The 23,205-nt window shown below is 35.2% G+C and overlaps 1 protein-coding gene across 3 annotated transcripts in view; it reads right to left on the reverse strand.

Moving 5' to 3' along the window:
• CSMD3 (CUB and Sushi multiple domains 3) overlaps window positions 1-23,205 on the reverse strand; it is a 1,084,122-nt gene that overhangs the window by 141,395 nt on the left and 919,522 nt on the right. For all 3 annotated transcript variants that reach the window (XM_027092553.1, XM_027092552.1, XM_027092550.1), the window contains 2 exons: window positions 15,721-15,817; window positions 13,700-13,804 (listed from right to left, as the gene is read on the reverse strand). In XM_027092553.1, the coding sequence (XP_026948354.1) occupies window positions 13,700-13,804; window positions 15,721-15,817 (202 nt within the window). The remainder of the gene's footprint in view (window positions 1-13,699; window positions 13,805-15,720; window positions 15,818-23,205) is intronic.

Genomic DNA, 23,205 nt, shown 5'->3' on the forward strand with positions numbered 1-23,205 from the left:
TTCCCAAGGCAAAAGAAATAAAAGCAAAAATAAACAAATAGGACTCAATCAAACTTATAAGCTTCTGTACAGCCAAGGAAACCATAAACAAAATGAAAAAATAACCTATGGATAGAATGGGCATCATCAGAAAATCTACAAACAACAAATGCTGAAGAGGGTGTTGAGAAAAGGGAACCCTCTTGCACTGTTGATGGGAATGTAAATTGACACAGCCACTATGGAGAACAGTATGGAGGTTCCTTAAAAAACTAAAAATAGAATTACCATATGATCCAGCAATCCCACTACTGGGCATATACCCAGAGAAAACCATTACTGAAAAAGACACATGCACCCCAATGTTCATTGCAGCACTATTTACAATAGCCAGGTCATGGAAGCAACCTAAATGCCCATTGACAGATGAATGGATAAAGAAGATGTGGTACATATATATAATGGAATATTACTCAGCCATAAAAAGGAACAAAATTGGGTCATTTGTTGAGACATGGATGGATCTAGAGACTGTCATACAGAATGAAGTATGTCAGAAAGAGAAAAACAAACATCGTATATTAATGCATATATGTGGAACCTAGAAAAATGGTACAGATGAACCAGTTTGCAAGGCAGAAATTGAGACACAGATGTAGAGAACAAATGTATGGACACCCAGGGGGGAAAGCGGCAGGGGGTAGTGGTGGTGGTGTGATGAATTGGGCCATTGGGATTGACATGTATACACTGATGTGGATAAAACTCATGACTAATAAGAAACTGCTGTATAAAAAAATAAATAAAATAAAATTCAAAAATTCAGAAGAAAACCAAAAAAAAAGAAAAGACAACCTACAGAATGGGAAAAAATATTTGCAAACAATGCTACTGACAAGGGATTAATTTCCAAAATATACAAATAGCTCATGTAACTCAGTATCAAAAAAAAAAACAAATAAACCAGGAAACCCAATCAAAAAATTGACTCAAGACCTAAATAGACATTCCAAACAATTCATACAGATGGCCAATAGGCATATGAAAAGATGCTCAACATCGCTAATTATTAGAGAAATGCAAATCAAAACTACAATGAAGTATCACCTCACACTGGTCAAATGGCCATCATCAAAAAGTCTACAAATAGAGCTTCCCTGGTGGCGCAGTGGTTGAGAGTCCGCCTGCCGATGCAGGGGACACGGGTTCGTGCCCCGGTCCGGGAAGATCCCACATGCCACGGAGCGGCTGTGCCCGTGAGCAATGGCCACTGATCCTATGCGTCCGGAGCCTGTTGCTCCGCAACGGGAGAGGCCACAACAGTGAGAGGCCAGCGTACCGCAAAAAAAAAAAAAAAAAAAAAGAAAGTCTACAAATAATAAATTCTGGAGAGGGTATGGAGAAAAGGGAACCCTCTTACAATGTTGGTGGGTATGTAAATTGGTGCAGCCACTATGGAGAACAGTATGGAAGTTCCTTAAAAAAATAAAAATAGAGCTATCATATGATCCAGCAATCCCACTCCTGGGCATATATCTGGAAAAGACAAAAACTCTAATTCTAAAAGATACATGTACCCCAATGTTCACAGCAGCACTATTTACAATAGTCAAGATATCGAAGCAACCGAAATGTCCACTGACAGATGAATGGATAAAAATGTCTTATAGGGCTTCCCTGGTGGTGCAGTGGTTGGGAGTCCGCCTGCTGGTGCAGGCGACACAGGTTTGTGCCCCGGTCTGAGAGGATCCCGCATGCTGCGGAGCGGCTGGGCCTGTGAGCCATGGCCGCTGAGCCTGCGCGTCCGGAGCCTGTGCTCCGCAATGGGAGATGCCACAATGGTGAGAGGCCCACGTGCCACAAAAAAAAAAAAAAAAAAAAAAAAGTCTTATACACAATGGAATACTACTCAGCCACAAAAAAGAATAAAATATTGCCATTTGCGGCAACATGGATGAAGTAAGACAGACAAAGGCAACTATATGATATCACTTGTATGTGGATTTAAAAAAATAATACAAATGATCTTATTTACAAAACAGAAACAGACTCACAGACATAGAAAACAAACTTATGGTTACCAAAGGGGCAATGAGTTGTGGGAGGGATAAATTAGGAGTATGGGATTAACAGATACACACTTCTATACATAAAATATATAAACAACAAGGATTTACTATATAGCACAGGGAACTATATTCAACATCTTGTAACAACCTATAGTGGAAAAGAATCTGAAATAAATATATATATATAGGTAAAACTGAATAACTTTGCTGTACATCTGAAACTAACACAATATTGCAAATCAACTGTACTTCAGTTTTTTAAAAAAGTGAGCATTCAACAAATGTTTTGATGGCTTAGTTAAGGCCTCTCAACAATGTTTAAAAAGTGGTGATCATCTTACCATCTTCTAATAGGATTCCACTTTGTGGTTTTTGAAAAATATAGTTAGCACTGTCCTTAGCTTGCCTAAATACAGTGTCTAGTATTTTGCTTGTTTTTCTCTTGGGTAGAGAATCCAGATATCTAATAATTCTTAAGAAGTATCCGGGGACCAGTTTGAAACTAAAGCATCATTTTGTGAACATTTACTTTAGATTATGTGAATTCATTCCTAACGAATTAAATGCCAGTCCCTATGAGTAGCCTCTAGATCATTAGGAGAGTTGGTAGTCTTATTATTTAAAGCAACTGCTCGTAAGATACATTGATACACCATTTGTTCTTATGCTCATTCATTACCAATGGTAAGTTCTTTCCCACATTTTTGAGTAGTATTCAGATAACTAATTTAGAAAATATTAGCATTCCCTGATTGCTCGTTTTACAGAAATATCTAGTAGTAACATAGTTGGACAATAATCACAAATATAGGGAAAAAACACATTTCACGTAATAAAGTTTACACTTGATTAGGACAGAGATTTATCTCATTCATCTTCCAATCCCTCTACAGTTCTAATCAGACTTTCCTTGACATGGTTAGGTACTCAACTTTACTTTTAAAATTAAATATCATAATTAAATATGCTTAAATTGTATATTTCTAGTATATTTTGCCTACTCTGTCAAAGATGTTAGCTTCTAAGACCTAAAATTGAGAGATTTAAATCCACTAGTCACTGTTTTCCCTTAAGAGTAGCAAATTCTCAATCCTTTGTTCTAGGAGTTATTAACACCTATTATTTGTTAAGATATGGCTTAAGTTCCTTCATTTATTGATACAAATAAGAGGTTCTAACCAAAAGAACAGCTTGAAAAATATTATAGATAACTGGATAAATAATTCCATTAAACTGTAATGTCCCTATACTGTTTACCTTATACAAATAAAGGACCTTTTTGGTATTCAACAAAATATTTTATTTTAGAAATTTGAAAGTTGTATAAAAGAGACTAAAAAAGTTTCTTCAATTTCTTTGTTATTATGATAATTTAATAGTTTATATCATGAATAACTATCAAAACATATGCTGCTTTCGAACTACATCACCTATATGATGTCAAATTTCTGATTATGACATTCCACACCTTTCAGGAGTAGCCCTGCCTGCAATCCTTGCAGGCAAGGCTGCAATCCTTGTAACATGCCACGTATCACAGCTCTGTCTAAACCTGAAGTTTGCATGCTAAAAATATCCACTCTTTCTTGTTTAACTGTAAAACTCCTGGTTATTTGTTAAGATTCAGCCAAAGTGTTACCTCCTATTAGAAGTATTTCCTGAACTTCTTAAATGGAGCTGATTTCTTATTGCTTTTGTGCACTCTACCATAAATATCTCTATTCCTGTATTCATAGCACTGTATTATTGCTTATCTCTGCCTCTTCTACTAGACTGTGATCTTCTCAAAACTGATACTGTGACATATTTATCTTTGCACTTCCCATATTGAGCATTGTGCCTATTATATAGTAGGCATTCAAAAATATTTATTGGTTGAATGAAAAATGAATGAATGAAACTTTTTGTACTTATTTGTCACCTATTTACACCACAATGATACATTTACTATATCTGAGGTTAGCAATAGCTGGAAAACGAACCTCAACATAAAACAAAAATAATTGTCAAAAATCAATTAATTACTATTTATTTAGTACATGCCCATCGTTGTCGTAGCCTCTGTTCGTTTCCACAGGGCATTTCTTTTCTATCAGATCTTCCTGTGTAAGTAATGATGTTACAATGATGGATTGACTGGCCTGGACAAAGTGATATTGAGGAGATAGTACTCAATGGGATACCTTCAGAAAGCAAAAACCAACAGAATTATAAAATGTGTACAGACCAACGTGCTACATTCCTCTATGAACACTAGCATAGGTGTAGGTATACTGATGTTAATGATATATATCAACATTACATATTTGTTATCTTTTGCTTCTAGGTGTTGTGTCACTTATTCCTTACTCAGGCAACATATGTGTTGTGAATGCATTATAAGATTCAAGGACTGGTCTCAGTGCAAGAGACAAAAGGATATCCTAAGTGGACATGGTCCTGTACTAATGGCCAATCGTGTCTTCCTGGAGCTTACATTCTAGGAAAACAGTAAATAAACCCCAAATTTCCAAAATAATCACCCAATTACACTTGTGATAATTTTATGTAGCAAAAAACACACTGTCTCATATATGTATTTAATTAGAGTATGTAAGCCTTTTTTGTGTTTGAAAGTTTTCTAGGAAGTTGGGAGACAAATATATATTTTCTATGCCAACAAGAAAAGCCACTTACTCCAACTTCAGTTTTAAAATTTCTTCAGGATCCAGTTCTTTTTTTCACAATTTGAAAATACTTGTAATGAAACAGGAGTCACTACAATTGATACCACAGAAATTCAAATGATCGTAAGAGACTACTATGAACAACTGGACACCAACAAATTGGATAACCTAAAAAAAAATGGGTAAACTTATAAAATCATATAACCTACCACGACTAATTCATGAATAAATAGAAAGTCTGAATAGACCACTAATGAATAAGGATATTGACTCAATAATCAAAAATCTCCCAACAAAGAAAAGCCCAGGACCAGATGATTTCATGGGTGAATTCTACCAAACATTTAAAGAATTAACACTGATTCTACTCAAATTTTTCCAAAACACTGAAGGGGGAACAGTCACAAATTCATTTTATGAGCCCAGCATTACCCTGATACCATAGCCAAAGGCACTACAAGAAAACTGTAGGACAATATGCCTGATGAATATAGATGCAAAGATCCGCAGCAAAATACTAGCAAACCAAATTAAACAGCACATCAAAAGGACCATACAGCATGACCAAGTGGAATTTATTCCTGGGATACAAAGACGATTCAATCAGTAAACATGATACACCAATTAGCAGAATGAAGGATGAAAACACATGACCATCTCAATAGATGCACAGAAAAAAGAATTTGACAAAATACAAAATTCTTTCATAATAAAAACTCTCAACAAATTACATACAGAATGTACCTCAAAATAATACAGGCCATATATGAAAAGTCCACAACTATCATCACATTCAACAGTAAAATACTGAAAGCTTTTCATCTAAGATCAGGAGCAAGGTAAGGATGCCGACTCTTAACGCTTCTACTAACATAATACTGGCATCATATACAAAGAAATTAGGTGAGGAAAAGCCATAAAAAGCATCCAAATCAGAAAGTAAAAATTAAAGGTAGCTGTTTGAAAATGACATGATCTTAAATGTAGAAAACCCTAACTTCAAAGGAATACTGTTAGTACTAATAAATGAATTATGTTGTTTCTGGATACAAAATCAACACACAGAAATCACTCATAATTGATACACTGACACTAACATCAAACTCTTCTAAAAGGAAAAATTTTAAATGTTGCCTGGGACTTACCTGGGGGGCAATGGTTAAGAATCCACCTGCTAATGCAGGGGCAACTGGTTTGATCCCTGGTCCAGGAATATCCTACATGTCACACAGCAACTAAGCCCGTGCACCACAACTACTGAGCCTGCACTCTAGAGCCCGTGAGCCACAACTACTGAGCCTGCATGCCACAACTACTGAAGCCCGTGCACCTAGAGCCTGTGCCCCACAACAAGAGAAGCCACTGCAATGAGAAGCCCATGCACTGCAATGAACAGTAGCCCCTGGTTGCCACAACTAGAGAAAAACCCCATGCAGCAATGAAGATCCAACCCAGCCAAAAATAGATAAGTAAACAAATAAATTTATAATAAATAAATAAATAAAATGTTCCTGTTTACAGTAGCACCAGAAAGAATAAAATACTTACGAAAACACTTAGCCAAGGAGGTGAAAGGCTTTTACTCTGAAAACTACAGACTATTCATGAAAGAAATTTTAAAAGATACAAATAAGTGGAAAGATAGTCTGTGTTCATGAACTAGAAGTCTTAATATTGTTTAAATATGAGCTACAGATTCAATGCAATTTCTATCAAAATCTCAATGGTGTTTTTTACTGAATTAGATAAACCTAAAATTCATAAGGAACCTCAAAAGGTCCAAAATAGCCAAATCAATGTTGAAAAGATGAACAAAGTGATATCACACTTCATGATATCAAAATATAGCTACAAAAGCTACAATAATTAAAACAGTATGGTGCTGGCATAAAAATAGACATATAGATGAATGGAACAGAGGAGTGAGTCCAAAAATAAACCCCCACACAGTTAACTTATCTTTGACAAGGGTGTCAAAATATATAATGGGGAAAGGATAATCTCTTCAACAAATGATGCTGGGAAAACTGGATATCCATAAGCAAAATAATGAAATTAGAAACTTATCTTACCATCATATATAAAATTAATTCAAAATGAATTAAAAACTTAAAAATAAGAACTGAAAATGTAAAATTCCTAGAAGAAAACAGGAAAAGACATCATGATATTGGTCCTGGCAATGATTTCTTGGATATGACATTAAAGCACAGGGCAACAAAAGCAAAAATTAAAAAGTGGACTACATCAAACTAAAATGTTGCTGCATAGCAAACAATCAGCAGAGTTAAAAAGTCACCAACTAAAGAATGGGAGAAAATATTTTCAAACTGCATATATAATGCAGTGTTAATATCCAAACTACATAATGAACTCCTACAACTTGATAAAAAAAATAATCCAATCAAAAATGGTACGAAATGGGCAAAGGACTTGAATAGACATTTCTACAAAGATGACATACAAATGTCCAACAGGGATAGGAAAAGATTCTCAACATCTCTAATCTTTAGGGAAATGCAACTCAAAACCACAGCGAGATATCAAAAAAAAAAAAAAAGAAGAGTGATGTCAGCAAGATGGCCTAATATGTTTCTCATTCTCATTCACGTTCTTTCCTCAGCAACAACAATATGGCAATCATCCATGGACAAGAGTGCCTGTGGGACATGTGGAAATACAGGTAGAAGATTAGGAAACCCCAGTGCAATGCAAGAACAAGGAGAGCCATTTTGAAAAGAGTCATTTGAGTCAGACCCAGGTGGCTAACTCAGAAATAATTCCAAAGCCCTGATAATTTAGCAACACCCCATTTGCTTTTGGTTCTCTCACCAGTACCATACGCCAAGAGACCCAGGAGGAGTCTCACCTACGCGTTCGTCAGGCAATAGGCTTACAGACCTTGGTCCTGGCTGTGGACCCTAAAGTTCTCCTTGAGCTAGCTCCATCCCCTCTCAAGCCATGGTCTGGGAGCCTCTGAAGAGCACTGAATTGCACAATCACCCATGAAGGAGAGACTCTTGTGGAAGTAAAGGAGTCCAGCAGAGAAGTTCCAGCACATCATTAGAGCAAAAATTCAAGATTGGACACATTGCACAGAGTAGGAGGAACAGCTTGACTTTATCTGCTCCACCCTTCCCCCAAGGGAACAGGGTTTGGTGCCAAGAGATCGCTTTTTGACCCATGACTTCTCCTGTGGGGGAAGTAAGAGTCTGTGAGTGCGTGCCTGACTTCCCCAGCTGTGCAGGATGCTACCAAATAGGAAAAAGGTTCATTTTTCTCTCACCGCAACCTGAGTACTGAGTTATGACATGCACTGTGAATAACTGGAAAACAGAAGCCAGGGCTCAGCAAGGGACATATCAAGGGGATATGGATCTTATTAAACAATTCAGGGACTCCATCAGGAGGCAAACCCATGAGCCAGTGGGGACTGCCTATGGATCCCTCTAGCTGGACCACGGGCAAGCTTTTGCAGATGGCTATGAGCATTCACAGAAATCTGGCCTGATTCTGTGGATCTGGAAAAGACTACAAACTTGAGCATTTGTCACTATCCTTGGGAAAGCAAGCGTCTACAGGATTGAGAGAAGTCATACAAGCTTAAGAATTCTGCCACAAGAGAGAGAGAAGTGGAGCATGCATATCCATAGAAAGTATAAAAAACCTTCAGAATCCCTAGCAGGTCTGAGGAAAGGTACTTCTCTCCTGAAGTCAGTCATGAGAGTAACCAACCCCAAAGACATGGAGATCTGTAATTTACTCAGAAAGGAATTCAAAATTTTTAGGAAGCTGAAGGAGCTACAAGAAAACACAAAAATTAATTGAACAAAACCAGGAAAACAATACATGATCAAAATGAGAAGTTTAACAGAGATAGAAATTATAAGAAAGGATCAAACAGAAATTCTTGAGCTGAAAAATGCACCTAATGAATAAAAAATGCAAAAGAGAGTTCAAGTAGAAGAATCTGTGAATTAGAAGAGAGGATGCTTGAAATTTATGTAATCAGAGGAGAAAATAAGACGAAAAATTCAAAGAGTGAAGAAAGCCTAAATGATCTATGAAATATTATCAAAAGAAAAGAATCTCTAAATTACTGGACTACCAGAGGAGAAAAGAGAAAGATAGGAATAGAAAGCTTATTAAAGAAATAGTGGCTGAGAACTTCCTAAATCTGGGGAGAGATCTCAACAGTCATGTTCATGAAAGTCATGGGTCCCCAAACAAACCCAACTTAGAGAGATCTTCTACAATATGAATTACAATAAAACTGTAGAAAATCAGTGACACATAGAGAATCTTAAAAGTAGTAAGAGAAAAAAAGCTTGTAACTTACAAGGGAACTTGCATAAGGTTTTCAGCAACTCTCTCTGGAGAAACCTTACATGCATGGACAGAGAGGGATGTTATATTCAAAGTGCTGAAAGAATAACACTGCCAAGCAAAAGCATTCTATACAGCAAAGCAGTTCACCAGAGGACTTCAGAGGAAGGCGAGATAAAGATGTTCCCAGACAACCAAAAGCTGAAGGAGTTCATCACTACTAGACATGCCTTTCAAAAAAATACTGAAAGGAGTTCTTCAAGTTGAAATGAAAGGACACTAATCAGTAACATGAAAACATGAAAATGTACAACACACTGGTAAAGGTAAGTATATATTCAAATTCAGAATACTCTAATACTATGGGGGTGGATTAACCATTTAACACTATTATAAAAGTTAAAGGACAAAAGTTTTAAAAATAACTATAGCTACAATAATTTGTTAATAAATACAAAATATTGAAGAGGTAAACTGTGACATCAAAAACATAAAAGGGGGGCTTCCCTGGTGGCACAGTGGGTCTCTGCCTGCCAATGCAGGGAACACGGGTTCAAGCCCTGGTCTGGGAAGATCCCACATGCCGTGGAGCAACTGGGCCCGTGAGCCACAATTACTGAGCCTGCGTGTCTGGAGGCTGTGCTCTGCAACAACAGAGGCCGCGATAGTGAGAGGACTGCGCACTGTGATGAAGAGTGGTCCCCGCTTGCCACAACTAGAGAAAGCCCATGCACAGAAACGAAGACTCAACACAGCCATAAATAAATAAATTAATTAATTAATTTAAAAAAACATAAAAGGGAAGTAAAAGGGAATATAACAATCCTAAATATATGTAAACCGAACATCAGAGCAACCAAATATGTTAAGCAAATGTTAACAGTTCTGAATGGAGACATAGACAATACAATAATAGTAGGGGACTTCAATACCCCGCTTTCAACAACTGATAAATCATCCAGACATCAAATCATTAAGAAAACACTGAATTTGAACTATACTTTAGACCACATAGACCGAAGAGACAGAGACATATACAAAGCATTCCTTCCAAAGTAGCAGATTGCAAGTTCTTCTCAAGTTCAAACAGAATATTCTACATGACAGATCATACATTATGTCACAAAAACTGTCTTACCAAATTTAAGATTGAAATCATATCAAACATCTCTTTTGAGCACAATGACATGAAAATAGAAATCAGTAACAGGAGGAAAACTGGAAAATCCATAACTATTTGAAATTAAACAATACACTCCTGAACAATCAATGAGTCAAAGAAGAAATCAAAATATATCCTGAAAGAAACAAAATCAGAAATGCAATATACCCAAACTTATGGGATGCAGCAAAAGCCATTCTGAGAGGGAATTTTATAGCAATAAATGCCTGCATTAAGAAAAAAGAAAGATCTCAAAAAAAAAAAAAAAAAGCTAAATTTACAACTCAATGAACTAGAAAAAGAATACACTAAACCAAAAGTTAGCAAAATGAAGAAAATAACAATTATGAAAGCAGAAATAAAATAGAAGAATATAAAAACAATAGAAAAGACCAAAGAAACAAGGAGCTGGTTTTTAAAACATAAACAAAATTTAGAAAACTTTACATAGATTAAAAAAGAAAGAGAACTCAAATAAAATCAGAAATGAAAGACAGGGCATTACACTGATACCACAGAAATACAATGGATCATAAGACACTGCTATGAACAATTACACACCAACAAATTAGATAACCTAGAAGAAATGGATAAATTCCAAGAAACATACAGCCTACCAAGACATAATAAAGGCCACATATGAAAAACCCACAGCTAACATCACAGTCAATGGTGAAAGGTTAAATGCTTTTCATCTATGATTAAGAACAAGACTAAGGGTGACCACTCTCATGACTCCTATTCAACATAGTACTGGAAGTCCTAGTCAGAGCAATTAGGCAAGAAAAAGAAATGAAAGGCTTCCAAATAGAAAAGTAAAAGTAAAACTGTCTATTTTGGAAGATGATATGATCTTATATAGAGAAAAATCCTAAACATGCCACCAAAAAATGTTAGAATAAATCAATTTAATAAAAATGCCGCATATGAAATCAACATAAAGAAATCAGTTGTGATACTATGCAATAGCCATAAAATATCTAAAAAAGAAAGAAAACAATCCCATTTATAATAGCATTGGAAAAAAATAGTAAAATAGGACCAAATTCCACCAAGGTGGTAAAACATCTGTACAATAAAACTCATAAGACATTGATGAAAAAAATCTGTAGAATACACAAATAAATGGGAAAATATTCCATATTCATTAATAGGAAGAACTAATATTGTCAAACTGTCCATACTACCCAAAGCCACCTATAGATGTGGAAATGAATATTGGTACAGCCACTATGGACAACAGCATGGAGGTTCTTCAAAAAATTAAAAATAGAACTATCATATATCCAGCAATCCCACTTCTTAGTATATATTCAAAGGAAATGAAATCAGGATCTCAAAGAGATACCTACACTACATGTTCATTGTAGCATTATTTGTAATAGCCAAGATATGAAAACAACCTAAGTGTCTTTCTACAGATGAGTAAGAAAAAGATGTGGGACATATATACAATGAAATATTATCCAGCCATGTAAAAGAAGGAAATCCTGCCATTTGCAATAACAAAAAATGAACTCCAGGTTATTATGCTAAGTGAAATAACTCAGAGAAAACAAATACCATATGATCTCAGTTACATGTAGAATTTAAGAAAGACAAACTCTTAGAAACTATGAGTAGAATGGTGGTTGCCAGTGGCTGGGATTGAGAGAAATGGGGAGATGTGAATCAAAGGGTACAAACTTCCAGTTATAAGATGAATAGTTCCGAGGATCCAGTGTACAACATGGTGACTATAGTTAATGATATTGAATCATTCAAAGTTACTAGGAGACTAGATCTTAAATGTTCTCATCACAGAAAACAAAAGTGATTATGTGAAGTAATGGAAGTATTAACCATCCCTATTGTGGTAATCATTTTGCAATAGATACAGGTATCAAATCAACACATCATATATTTTATTTATTTATTTATTTATTTATTTAATTGAAGTATAGTTGATTTACAGTGTTGTATAACATTGGGGTGCATGCATCTTTTTGAATTTTAGTTTTCTTTGGATATATGAGGAGTGGGACTGCTAGATCATATGGCAACTCTATTTTTAGCTTTTAGAGAAGCCTCCATACTGTTTTCCATAGTGGCTGCACCAATTTACATTCTGAACAATTCACACTGTATATTTTAAACTTACACAATGTTATATGTTAGTTAAATCTCAGCAAGCTGGAAAACTAAAACATTTGCATCATGTTCACAAAAGAAGCTGGTTTATAGTTTTATACTGAGACAAGTATTGGGACCTATGGTATACGCCACAAAAAGTAGATGGAATAATTTAAATGGCACTGTGATTACCTGGTTTTTAAAGATCTGGTAATATTTCTGGGTGAAGCCTTTTGGACCAGGTATGTTTTTTTGTATTTTAATAACTATTGTCTATATTGGTCCTATGATAATTGGTCTATTTAGAATATCCGTCTTTACTAGTGTCAATTTTGGTAAATTTCATAATGCATTTTTGTTTATTTCCTCTTCTAGTTCATGCTGATTTACTTTAAGAATTGTTGTTGTTATGTCATTTGGTGCAAAAATACTCAAAACTGGAGTTTTTGTTATGATTTGTACTCTCCATGATAACTATAAAATGCTCTTATTTATCTTTAAAAAAAAGGTAAGTGTTGGTGAGAATACGAAGAAATTGGAACCTTTAAACAATGTTGGTTGGAAGGTAAAAGGGTATAGACACTGTGGAAAACACTATAGAGGTTCCTCAAAAAAATTAAAAGTAGATCTACCTTATGATCTAGCAATCCCATTTCTGGGTATATTTCCAAAAGAAATCAGAATCTCAAGGAGATATCTGCACTCCCATGTTCACTGCAGCATTATTCACAATAGCTAAGATATGGAAACTACATAAATGTCCATCAAGGGAGGAATGGATAAAGAAAATACATTATATACATACAATGGAATATTATTCAGTCTTAAAAAGGAGAAAAAAATTCTGTTGTATGTGACAACATTGGTGCACTTGATGGACATTATGCTCAGTGAAATAAGCCAGACACAGAAGGACAAATACTACATGATATCACTTATATGAAGTATAGAATAGTCAAACTCATAGAAATATAAAGTAGAATGTTGGTTTCCAGAGGCTGAGAGGAGGGAGAAATGCGGAGTTGCTGTTCAATGGGTATAAAGTTTCAGTTATGCAAGACGGATAAGCTCTAGAGATCTGCTGTACAACACTGCGCCTACAGTTAACACTACTGTATTGTGCACTTAAAACTTTTGTTAAGAGGGTAAATCTTATCTTAAGAGTACTGACACTTAAAAAAAAAAGAAAATGTAAATTCTGATGAAAATAATCAGAACTTTATACATATAATTTTGTAGTTGAAGAAACACTTCAAATCTTAAGAAAGTAAGCCCAAATGTTCTCTTTTGACAAAGTCCATTAACTTTCTATATTCAGAAAAGTAATATTTAAAATTAATATAAATTTGTTCTTAATTTTCCTGAATAGCACATGATATATTTACCTGTGTATTCAAGGTGAAATCCAGCAGCAGAAACACTGATGTCTGATTGAAAATTTAGATATAGATTATTAGATGTACTATTCAAAAGAGGGGGAATTGTTGTTCCTGAAACGATAATTGAAAAAGTAGTTCAGTGATCACATAATAAGTATTATTAATAAAACTAAGTTAACTATTAATTAGCCAGTAAGTTATCACTGAAATTATATATTAGTAAAGTGTTTTACAAAATTTTTAAGTAAAAATATTTCTCACATATTTGTCTTTCATATTACTGTTCTTGACTATCTCCAAGGAGACAGACCTTCGAGAGCACATTAGATTGCTCCCTAAAAATAGGTAGGAGCAAAAAAAGAAAGCTGGTGAAAATCAAAGCAGTAAATTTTACTAGTCACCTAAAATAAATATTTTGAATTTCATGTGGATTTCAATAGTTCATGTACAAGCTAATAATAGACTTAGTTTTAAAGTCTGCATGCGATTTTTATGGTATAATAACAAAATTTTATATGGGCTTAAAGATATATTCATTTATTGGCCTTTATTATGATATTTAAATATATACATTTATGTTCTATACCAGGTCAAGTACCTTGATGTTTCTTACACCCTGACAGCAAAGCTGGTAGTTAGCATTCAAAAAGATGCCAATTATGAACTAGTGTCAGCCTTGTCTCTTAGCAAATGCTTTATAATCGTGTTCTTCTGAACTTCAACAGGAAATCAACTTTAATTATTCAATTACTGAGTTGAATATATAACATATCTGCTTGAACCAATTACTTCTTGACTATTTGACATTGAGTAATAGTTCAAGATCCTTAATTTTACAATTCAAGCAGTTTCAAAAGACAACAATAAAAATAACTGTCAACGGTCTCAAGATAAAGTTCAACAAACATCTGAGTTGATAGTGTTGCAAACATTTTTTTTTGTAATTTTCTAGCTACTTCACACTTTACACAACTCTATGAACCTTAACCACTGAGCCTTCTATAAGAGAAACCAGGACAAACTCATTAAAGAACACATGATTGCTTTTTTTTTCCCCCCCGAACTTGCTCTGTCTATAGTGTCCTAACTGAATCACTGAAGACAGAGGTAAACAGAAACTCAAAGGTCACTCAGACTGCCTTTGGTCTCTGAGGATCTTAGTGATTAAGAGCTCTGACTCTGGAGTCACACCAGCTGGGTCCCAGTCTCATTCTAACATTAGCTGTACGACCTCGGACAACTTAATTTCTCTTAGTGTCAATCACCTACCAGGACTGCTAAAAAGATCATTCAAAATTCTTTCAGTATATCTGAAATATGTAAGTTTATAGTTTAGCTATGTTTATATTTCTAGAGTTAAACACTATAATCAAAATTAAAGTAAAAGGTACAGTTAAAATTAAAACTTCATTTTATCCTAAATATGCTATAAGAAGCTGTTAGATAAATGCATAAACTACCTTTAGAAACCATAACAAATTTTAAAACCTTCTGGTCTTGGAACATATGTATATAGTATGAATTTTATATAATTTAATTCATTTCATAGAATTGATTTTGTATTTTCTTTATTCTCACTCAACAGTACCTGGTAGCATTTACCATGTTGTTACACAGTCTCTATAATTGTTCTAATGGCTGCATAACGTTCTATTAAGTGAATATAACATAATTACCAAGCACTGTCTAATTTTTAACTATTACTACTCATCCTTTTTTTTTAAGGGACAGGGGCATACATACTATTCCTGAACCATAGCTCAACTAAAAATAATACTAGTAACACAAAAACATCAATAAATAATTACACAAATATAGTAACACTACAGTAAGGTCTTAAACATCAATTTCATTACCTTTAAAGCCTTTCAAACTTCTAACCTTGTAATTTAGTTCATTGCATATAGTTTGTAAAAAGCAAAATTAAAACCACCAAGTCAGAGTTCTAGGGAGCTCTTCAAAGAGAGAGAGAGATCTTACATTCCTAATTATAATGTATTTTAATTAAGCTCAGCTCTCTCATTTACCTGAGTAACTTCCAAGTCTTGGAGCATTGTTGTCTCCCCCATCATAAAAGTCCAGAGAATCCCAATTATGTTCTGTAGCAAAGCTGACAACTTGCACCTATGAAATAATAAGTACTGGTAAGAACACATACTTCTAATGAGACACATATACTATAGTCTACTTATCTCCTCTGCAAGAGAGAGCTTAAAGCCTGGACCATATCATTGTGGCCCTTCATGGAATGACTTTAACAGAACTGATCTTTGCCTTTATGGCACTGGCCTACATGCACTAACTTTTATAATAAAAGCCTCTGAGGCATCTAGGAGTGTTCACTATGGGTATAACATTGAAAATGTCTGTCACTATCTCAGCTTTGGACTAATCTAATGTCTTAGTGCCTGGAATCTGAATCAAGGCATGTTCCAAAACAGTTGTTTAACTTTTTTGTTTTGGAATGTTTGATTCTTGTCAGTGACTGAGTTTTCTCATTTGCTTTACCTATTAGGAAATAACCAGATTTGTGGTCCACATTGAGGACCACGTAAGCATATAAGACCCTATAATATATACATTTTTTGAACTAGGTTTATCCTGGATACATTTTATTATGTTTTACTTTGCATAACCTTTGCTAAATTTCCTGTCTTTATTTTATTTTTAAAATTAACATAATAATCCACTATGTACATATTTAATAAATTTCAACATGGATAACCAAAAATAATACTTTATAACTGATTTGGGTATGTCTTTTAAAGATTGTTTTTATAAATAGCTATATTTTTGTAAATGGCATCGTAATAACTAAATCACTGTGAAGGTCCATTAAGTTGATAAGGAAATCCTCTCATGTCTATTAAATTTTATTTAAAGAAAGAGGCATGTGTTCCTTTGTTGCACTTCACTTGGCACAGCTTGAGCTTTTGCAAGAACCCAGAAAACCCTCACAACTGTGTATGTTATCTATTGTTCTTTACTACATATTTTATAGTTTAGGAGGAGGTAAAGGAATAGCCTTACTAAATTTATTTTCATTTAGCTGAAGTCTGTTATAGATGTAAGCATCACACTCATTCACTAAGTACTTCTAACAATTGCATTCATTAAAATTTTCTTATCCACAAAATAGGCCTTCATCATTCTTCCATTCAAATGAATGCTGGAGCTTCTTTTCCAGGGATGAGTGCCACATGGCAACAGATACCCTGCCTGTGTGACAGGCATTAGGCCCAATGGCAATGTTCCAGGACAGAAAGAAGACTGGAATTAAAGCTGTATGATTGTAATATAACCCCCGACTCCTTAAACAATGGTCAATTCTCTCTTCATATCTGAATTTTCCTTTCCTTCAGTTCAGGAAAAGAAAAAGTCACATTTGGCTTAAAAAAGAAAAAAGAAAGAGAAAATAAAAGTAAGGATTCTTGCAAGAGTTGACAATTGAGATAAGCAAAATGTATCGAGCGGTTTTCCACTGAAAGAAACTGAGTTAGTAAAAACGTAGAGGAGACAAGCCATGAGGGAGATTTAGTGACCCATCAGTAATCCAATTTAGCCACAGTGGAGGGTATTCACACAAGAGAAAATAGGCGTGCAAAGTTAGAAAAAGTAGAGAAAAGTTAGAAAGAGTAAAGGTTCTGGATAAATACAAGAAATATTAGCGTTAGAATATTAGCCGGGCTATACAACTTCCTGGCTCCGTCTACTCACTGGCATGTAACCTGAAAAGAATTGTTATTCTCTCTGTGCCATAGATTTCTTACATAAATCACTGTAATAAAGGCATATAATTCATAGGTTTGCTGTAAAAATTAAAGGATTTTACCTTAGAATAGTACCTAGTGCGTACTGAGGATTTAATGTGTCTTAGCTAAGGAAGAGAATGAGAGAGAGGGCTATAAACACTGAATACCAGCATAATAATTGTGCAATTGAGGAGTATTTCATTGAAGGTTTTAGAAGGTGGATTGAAGGTGCATAATCAGGACTGTGCTTTAAGTAGGTACTACTGAATTGAGTGAAGAAAATAAAAGTGAAAAGACAACTTTAATGTTTATTGCAGTAGTCCACATAAGAAGCAATGAAAGACTAAATAAAGTAGGTTAGTAGGCAGGAATGGTAGAAAGGGGGACCCGAAAGTCACATCACATGTGTTGCTATAGGGGAAATTACTGGATCTTGTGTGATATGAATGGGACATGGAAGTGACAGGAAAGATTTTAAAATAATTTTTTTTTCCTGAGTTATTGAGATCACAGTGATGGCATAAACAAAAATGTAGACATCCTCAGGAAAACCTATTACCTTGGAGACAGGAAGAAAATCTGTTTAATTCTGGACATATATATATATATATATATATGAATATGGCTCCCAAAGATATCAGATCCTGACCTCTTGAGCCTGTAAATATTGCCTTGTACGGAAAAGGGTCTTTCAGATGTGAATAAACTAAATATCTTGAGATAGGGAGACTATCCTAGATGATTTAAATGAGCTTTACATGCAATCACACGTGTTCTTATCAGATGTCAGAAAAGATTTGACACAGACAGAAGAGAATGCAGTGTGATCACAGAAGCAGAAATTGGAGTGATGTGGTCAGAAGCCAAGGAATGCTGGCAGGTACCAGAAGCTGGAAGAGGCCAGGAGAGGAATCTTCCCTAGAGCCTGAGCAGAGGGGAGAGTGAACGGTGGTGGGAGAGCAGCCCTGTCAGCACCTCAGTCTCAGGGCAGTAAAACTGATTTGGGACTTTTGGCCTCCAGTACCATGAGAGAATAAATTTCTGTTACTTTAAGCTGTTGAGTTTAGGATTTGTTACAGAAGTCACAGAAAACTAATGCAATTTGCCACTAGGATTCTTGGCAAATTGTGAATGTAGTTTGGCATATTAAACACACAGAGGGTATAGGAGGCTCAAGTAAATAGCTGAGGACCCACAATGACAGAAAGCCAAATGAGAGTCAAGTAAAAGACTTTAAGTCTTTTACTTAAAGGAGCAGCTACAGATTCAGTGTTCAGAAGAACTTTAAATTAGATGGAGTTGTTCATTATGACAACAGGATAGCTTTATGAGGTAATGAATTTCCAATAACTAAAGCCTGGTACCCCTCATAGAAACATGCAAATTGCATTTTACTTTGGATGATTATATTGACTCATTATCATCTCATTCTACAAATTGACACAATTAAGTAAACAACATTTTTTTAAACTGATTCATCACATAAAAATTGCTCTCTGCTTGATAACTCTGTTACTGTTAAATGTAGCTCCTTTGGAATTCTCCCTCCAATGTACCTTGCTAAAATAAACAGGCAAACAAATGAATACACTCCTCTCCACACGCTTTTCATGTAACAGTAATACAACAAGTTATTTTATTTGTTGAGGTTATTTCCTCAAAATGCTCAATCATCCTATCTTATTTGTAACTTTTTCAGCATTCCAAATGTTTTTTCTGTTCTTTCCACCAGTGGTTATCCCATTTCATTTCATATATGATTTATTGAATATTCATATAATTCTTTATTCACACACATGTTTAGCCCAACAGAATAAAATAAATTAAACACTGCTTTAAATCTGGTGTACTAGCCAGGTCGTTTTTAGGCTAAGTTAGTGAAATTTTAAATATGTCATATAGTGTGTTTGTGTGTGTGTGTGTGTGTGTGTGTGTGTGTGTTATAATTTTCTATGATTTAGTGACATGTCTAAAATTAGCAAACATGTAAGGGGTTAATTAGAAAAAAGCTCTTGGTAGTTATATAGAGTATTTAAATTAAAAGTCCAATATGCTTCACACTCTGTAAGTTTGATAAATGCTCTGCTAAACTCAAATTTTGTTTTCTAAAGTACAATCATTAAACACAATGCTTCCTCAGTGAAAGATTTTTTTTTAACATCTTTATTGGAGTATAATTGCTTTACAATGGTGTGATAGTTTCTGCTTTATAACAAAGTGAATCAGCTATATATATATATATATATATATATATATATATATATATATACACACACACACATATATCCCCATATTTACTCCCTCTTCCATCTCCCTCCCACCCTTCCTATCCCACCCCTCTAGGTGGTCACAAAGCACCGAGCTGATCACCCTGTGCTAGGTGGCTGCTTCCCACTAGCTATCTATTTTACATTTGGTAGTATATATAAGTCCATGCCACTCTCTCTCAGTGAAAGATTTTATAGTGTCATTGATACAAGTGTCCAGTTTTGAACAGTGTTTGGCTAGGGCAGTGATATATCACATAACATTATCTGCAGATGTCATATTAGTCCATCATGCTATGTTAACTCCTTAAAGTGGCTTAAAACTCCACGCCTTTTGCAGATATTCATTGGTTCATTCTAAAATATTTACTGAGCACAGACTGCAAGGTACTGTGTTAGCTGCCAGAACAGACTTGGTTACTGCCCTCATGAGTTTATAGGTAATTAAGTAAAAGCAGTAACATGTGACGAGTGTTACAATAAGGAAATTATAGGGATCTGTGAGAACATATACCAAGAGGACTTAATGTGGTTTCAAGTTCATGGAAGTTCTTCCACAGGAACTGTTTTAACCTTGAGACAGAAATAATGAGTAAGAATAAGCCAAATAAAAAGAGATGATGGAGAGTGTTGCCAGCAGAGGGAAGAACATTCACAAAGGCCTAGAGGCAAGAGAGAGAGAGCCAGTTTTCTATAAAGAACTAAATCAGAGGCAAGAAATGAGGATAAAGCACAAAGGTGTAATCAGCTGTGTCGAGGAGCTAAGGATAGCGACGACAACTGAGGTACTGTAAAGCAGGATAGTTATAGCATTAGATTTTTATTTTTAGAAAATTACTCTCTTTGCCCTGTGAGGAATAGATAGGAGGAGAATATGAACCCAGGACAGGGATGATGGCCACCTAATCTTGAGTGGTAAAAGTGTGGATAGAGAAAATAGACTTACTTGAGAGGTTTGTGAAAGACAGACCTGACATAGTTCTGTGTGCAGCTGGAGACAGAAAAAAATCAGCAAGGTTGTTGGCTTGTGCAACTGAATGGTTAAGGGGTTCATTCTGAGACAGACCACAATGAGGAAGATCCACAACTTTGAGAAAAAAGTCATGAAGACAGTTTTGAACAGGTTGAATTAGAGATGTTAGAAGTTTAGCTCAAAATGTTCAGTGTGCAGTTGGATTAATGGCATGCAGCTTAGGTGAAAGGTGTGGGTTAGATATTTAGGTTTAGAAATCATCATTTATTCAAACTACTAGAGCTGATCAATGAATTTGGTAAAGTTACAGGATACCAAATTAATGTACAGAAATCTCTTGCATTCCCATATACGAATGATGAAAAATCTGAAAGAGAAATTAGGGAAACACTCTTATTTACCATTGCAACAAAAAGAATAAAATCCTTAGGAATAAACCTACCAAGGGAGACAAAAGACCTGTATGCAGAAAACTATAAGACACTGATGAAACAAATTAAACATGATACAAGCAGCTGGAGAGATATACCATGTTCTTGGATTGGAAGAATCAATATTGTGAAAATGACTATACTACCCAAAACAATCTACAGATTCAATGCAATCCCTCTCAGACTATTAATGGCATTTTTTACAGAACTAGAACAAAAAATCTTAAAATTTGTATGGAGATACAAAAGACCCCCAATAGCTAAAGCAGTCTTGAGGGATAAAAATGGAGCTGGAGGAATCAGACTCCCTGACTTCAGACTATATTACAAAGCTACAGTAATCAAGACAGTATGGTACTGGCACAAAAACAGAAATATAGATCAATGGAACAGGATAGAAAGCCCAGAGATAAACCCACACACCTATGGTCAATTAATCTATGACAAAGGAGGCAAGGATATACAATGGAGAAAAGACAGCATCTTCAATAAGTGGTGCTGGGAAAACTGGACAGCTACATGTAAAAGAATGAAATTAGAACACTCCCTAACACCATACACAAAGATAAACTCAAAATGGATTAGAGACCTAAATGTAAGACTGGACAGTATAAAACTCTTAGAAGAATACATAGGAAGAACACTCTTTGATATAAATCACAGCAAGTTCTTTTCTGATCCACCTCCTAGAGTAATGGAAATAAAAACAAAAAGAAAAGAAACAAATGGGACCTAAGGAAACTTAAAAGCTTTTGCAAAGCAAAGTAAACTACAAACAAGATGAAAAGACAACCCTCAGAATGGGAGAAAATATTTTCAAACAAATCAACAGACAAAGGATTAATCTCCAAAATATAAAAACAGCTCATGCAGCTCAATAGTAAAAAAACAAACAACCCAATAAAAAAATGGGCAAAAGGGCCTCCCTGGTGGCGCAGTGGTTGAGAGTCCGCCTGATGCAGGGGACACGGGTTTGTGCCCCAGTCCGGGATGATCCCACGTGCTGCAGAGCAGCTGGGCCCGTGAGGCATGGCTGCTGAGCCTGTGTGTCCGGAGCCTGTGCTCCGCAATGGGTAAGGCCACAACAGTGAGAGGTCCGCATACCGCAAAAAAAAAAAAAAAAAAAAATGGGCAGAAGACCTAAATAGACATTTCTCCAAAGAAGACATACAGATTGCCAAGAGGCACATGAAAAGCTGCTCAACATCACTAATTATTAGAGAAATGCAAATGAAAAATACAATGAGGTATCACCTCACACCAGTTAGAAAGAGCATCATCAGAAAATCTACAAACAACAAATGCTGGAGACGGTGTGGAGAAAAGGGAACCCTCTTGCATTGTTGATGGGAATGTAAATTGATACAGTCACTATCGAGAACAGTATAGAGGTTCCTTCAAAAACTAAAAATAGAATTACCATATGACCCAGCAATCCCACTACTGGGCATATACCCAGAGAAAACCATAATTCAAAAAGACACATGCACCCCAATGTTCATTGCAGCACTATTTACAATATCCAGGTCATGGAAGTAACCTAAATGCCCATCGACAGATGAATGGATAAAGAAGATGTGGTATATATATACAATGAAATATTACTCAGCCATAAAAAGGAATGAAATTGGGTTATTTGTAGAAACGTGGGTGGATCTAGAGACTGTCATACAGAGTGAAGTAAGTCAGAAAGAGAAAAACAAATATCATATATCAACGCATATATGTGGAACCTAGAAAAATGGTACAGATGAACCGGTTTGCAGGGCAGAAATAGACACAGATGTAGAGAACAAATATATGGACACCCAGGGGGGAAAGTGGTGGGGGGTGGTGGTGGTGGCGTGATGAATTGGGCCACTGGGATTGACATGTATACACTGATGTGGATAAAATTGATGACTAATAAGAAACTGCTGTATAAAAAAATAAAATAAAATTCAAAATAATAATAAATAAAAGTCAAAATAATAATTAAAAAAGAAATCATCATTTATTCAATCCTTCATTTAAAAACGATGTTTTCTGTTTATCTGCTGTGATTCAGGTCCTGGACATCATCAGCACATAATGGTATTTGAAGCTGTGA

This window comes from Aethalodelphis obliquidens, unplaced genomic scaffold, assembly GCF_003676395.1.
Source record: "Aethalodelphis obliquidens isolate GAN/ISIS:26980383/991018 unplaced genomic scaffold, ASM367639v1 scaffold79, whole genome shotgun sequence".
Lineage (NCBI taxonomy): Eukaryota > Metazoa > Chordata > Mammalia > Artiodactyla > Delphinidae > Aethalodelphis > Aethalodelphis obliquidens.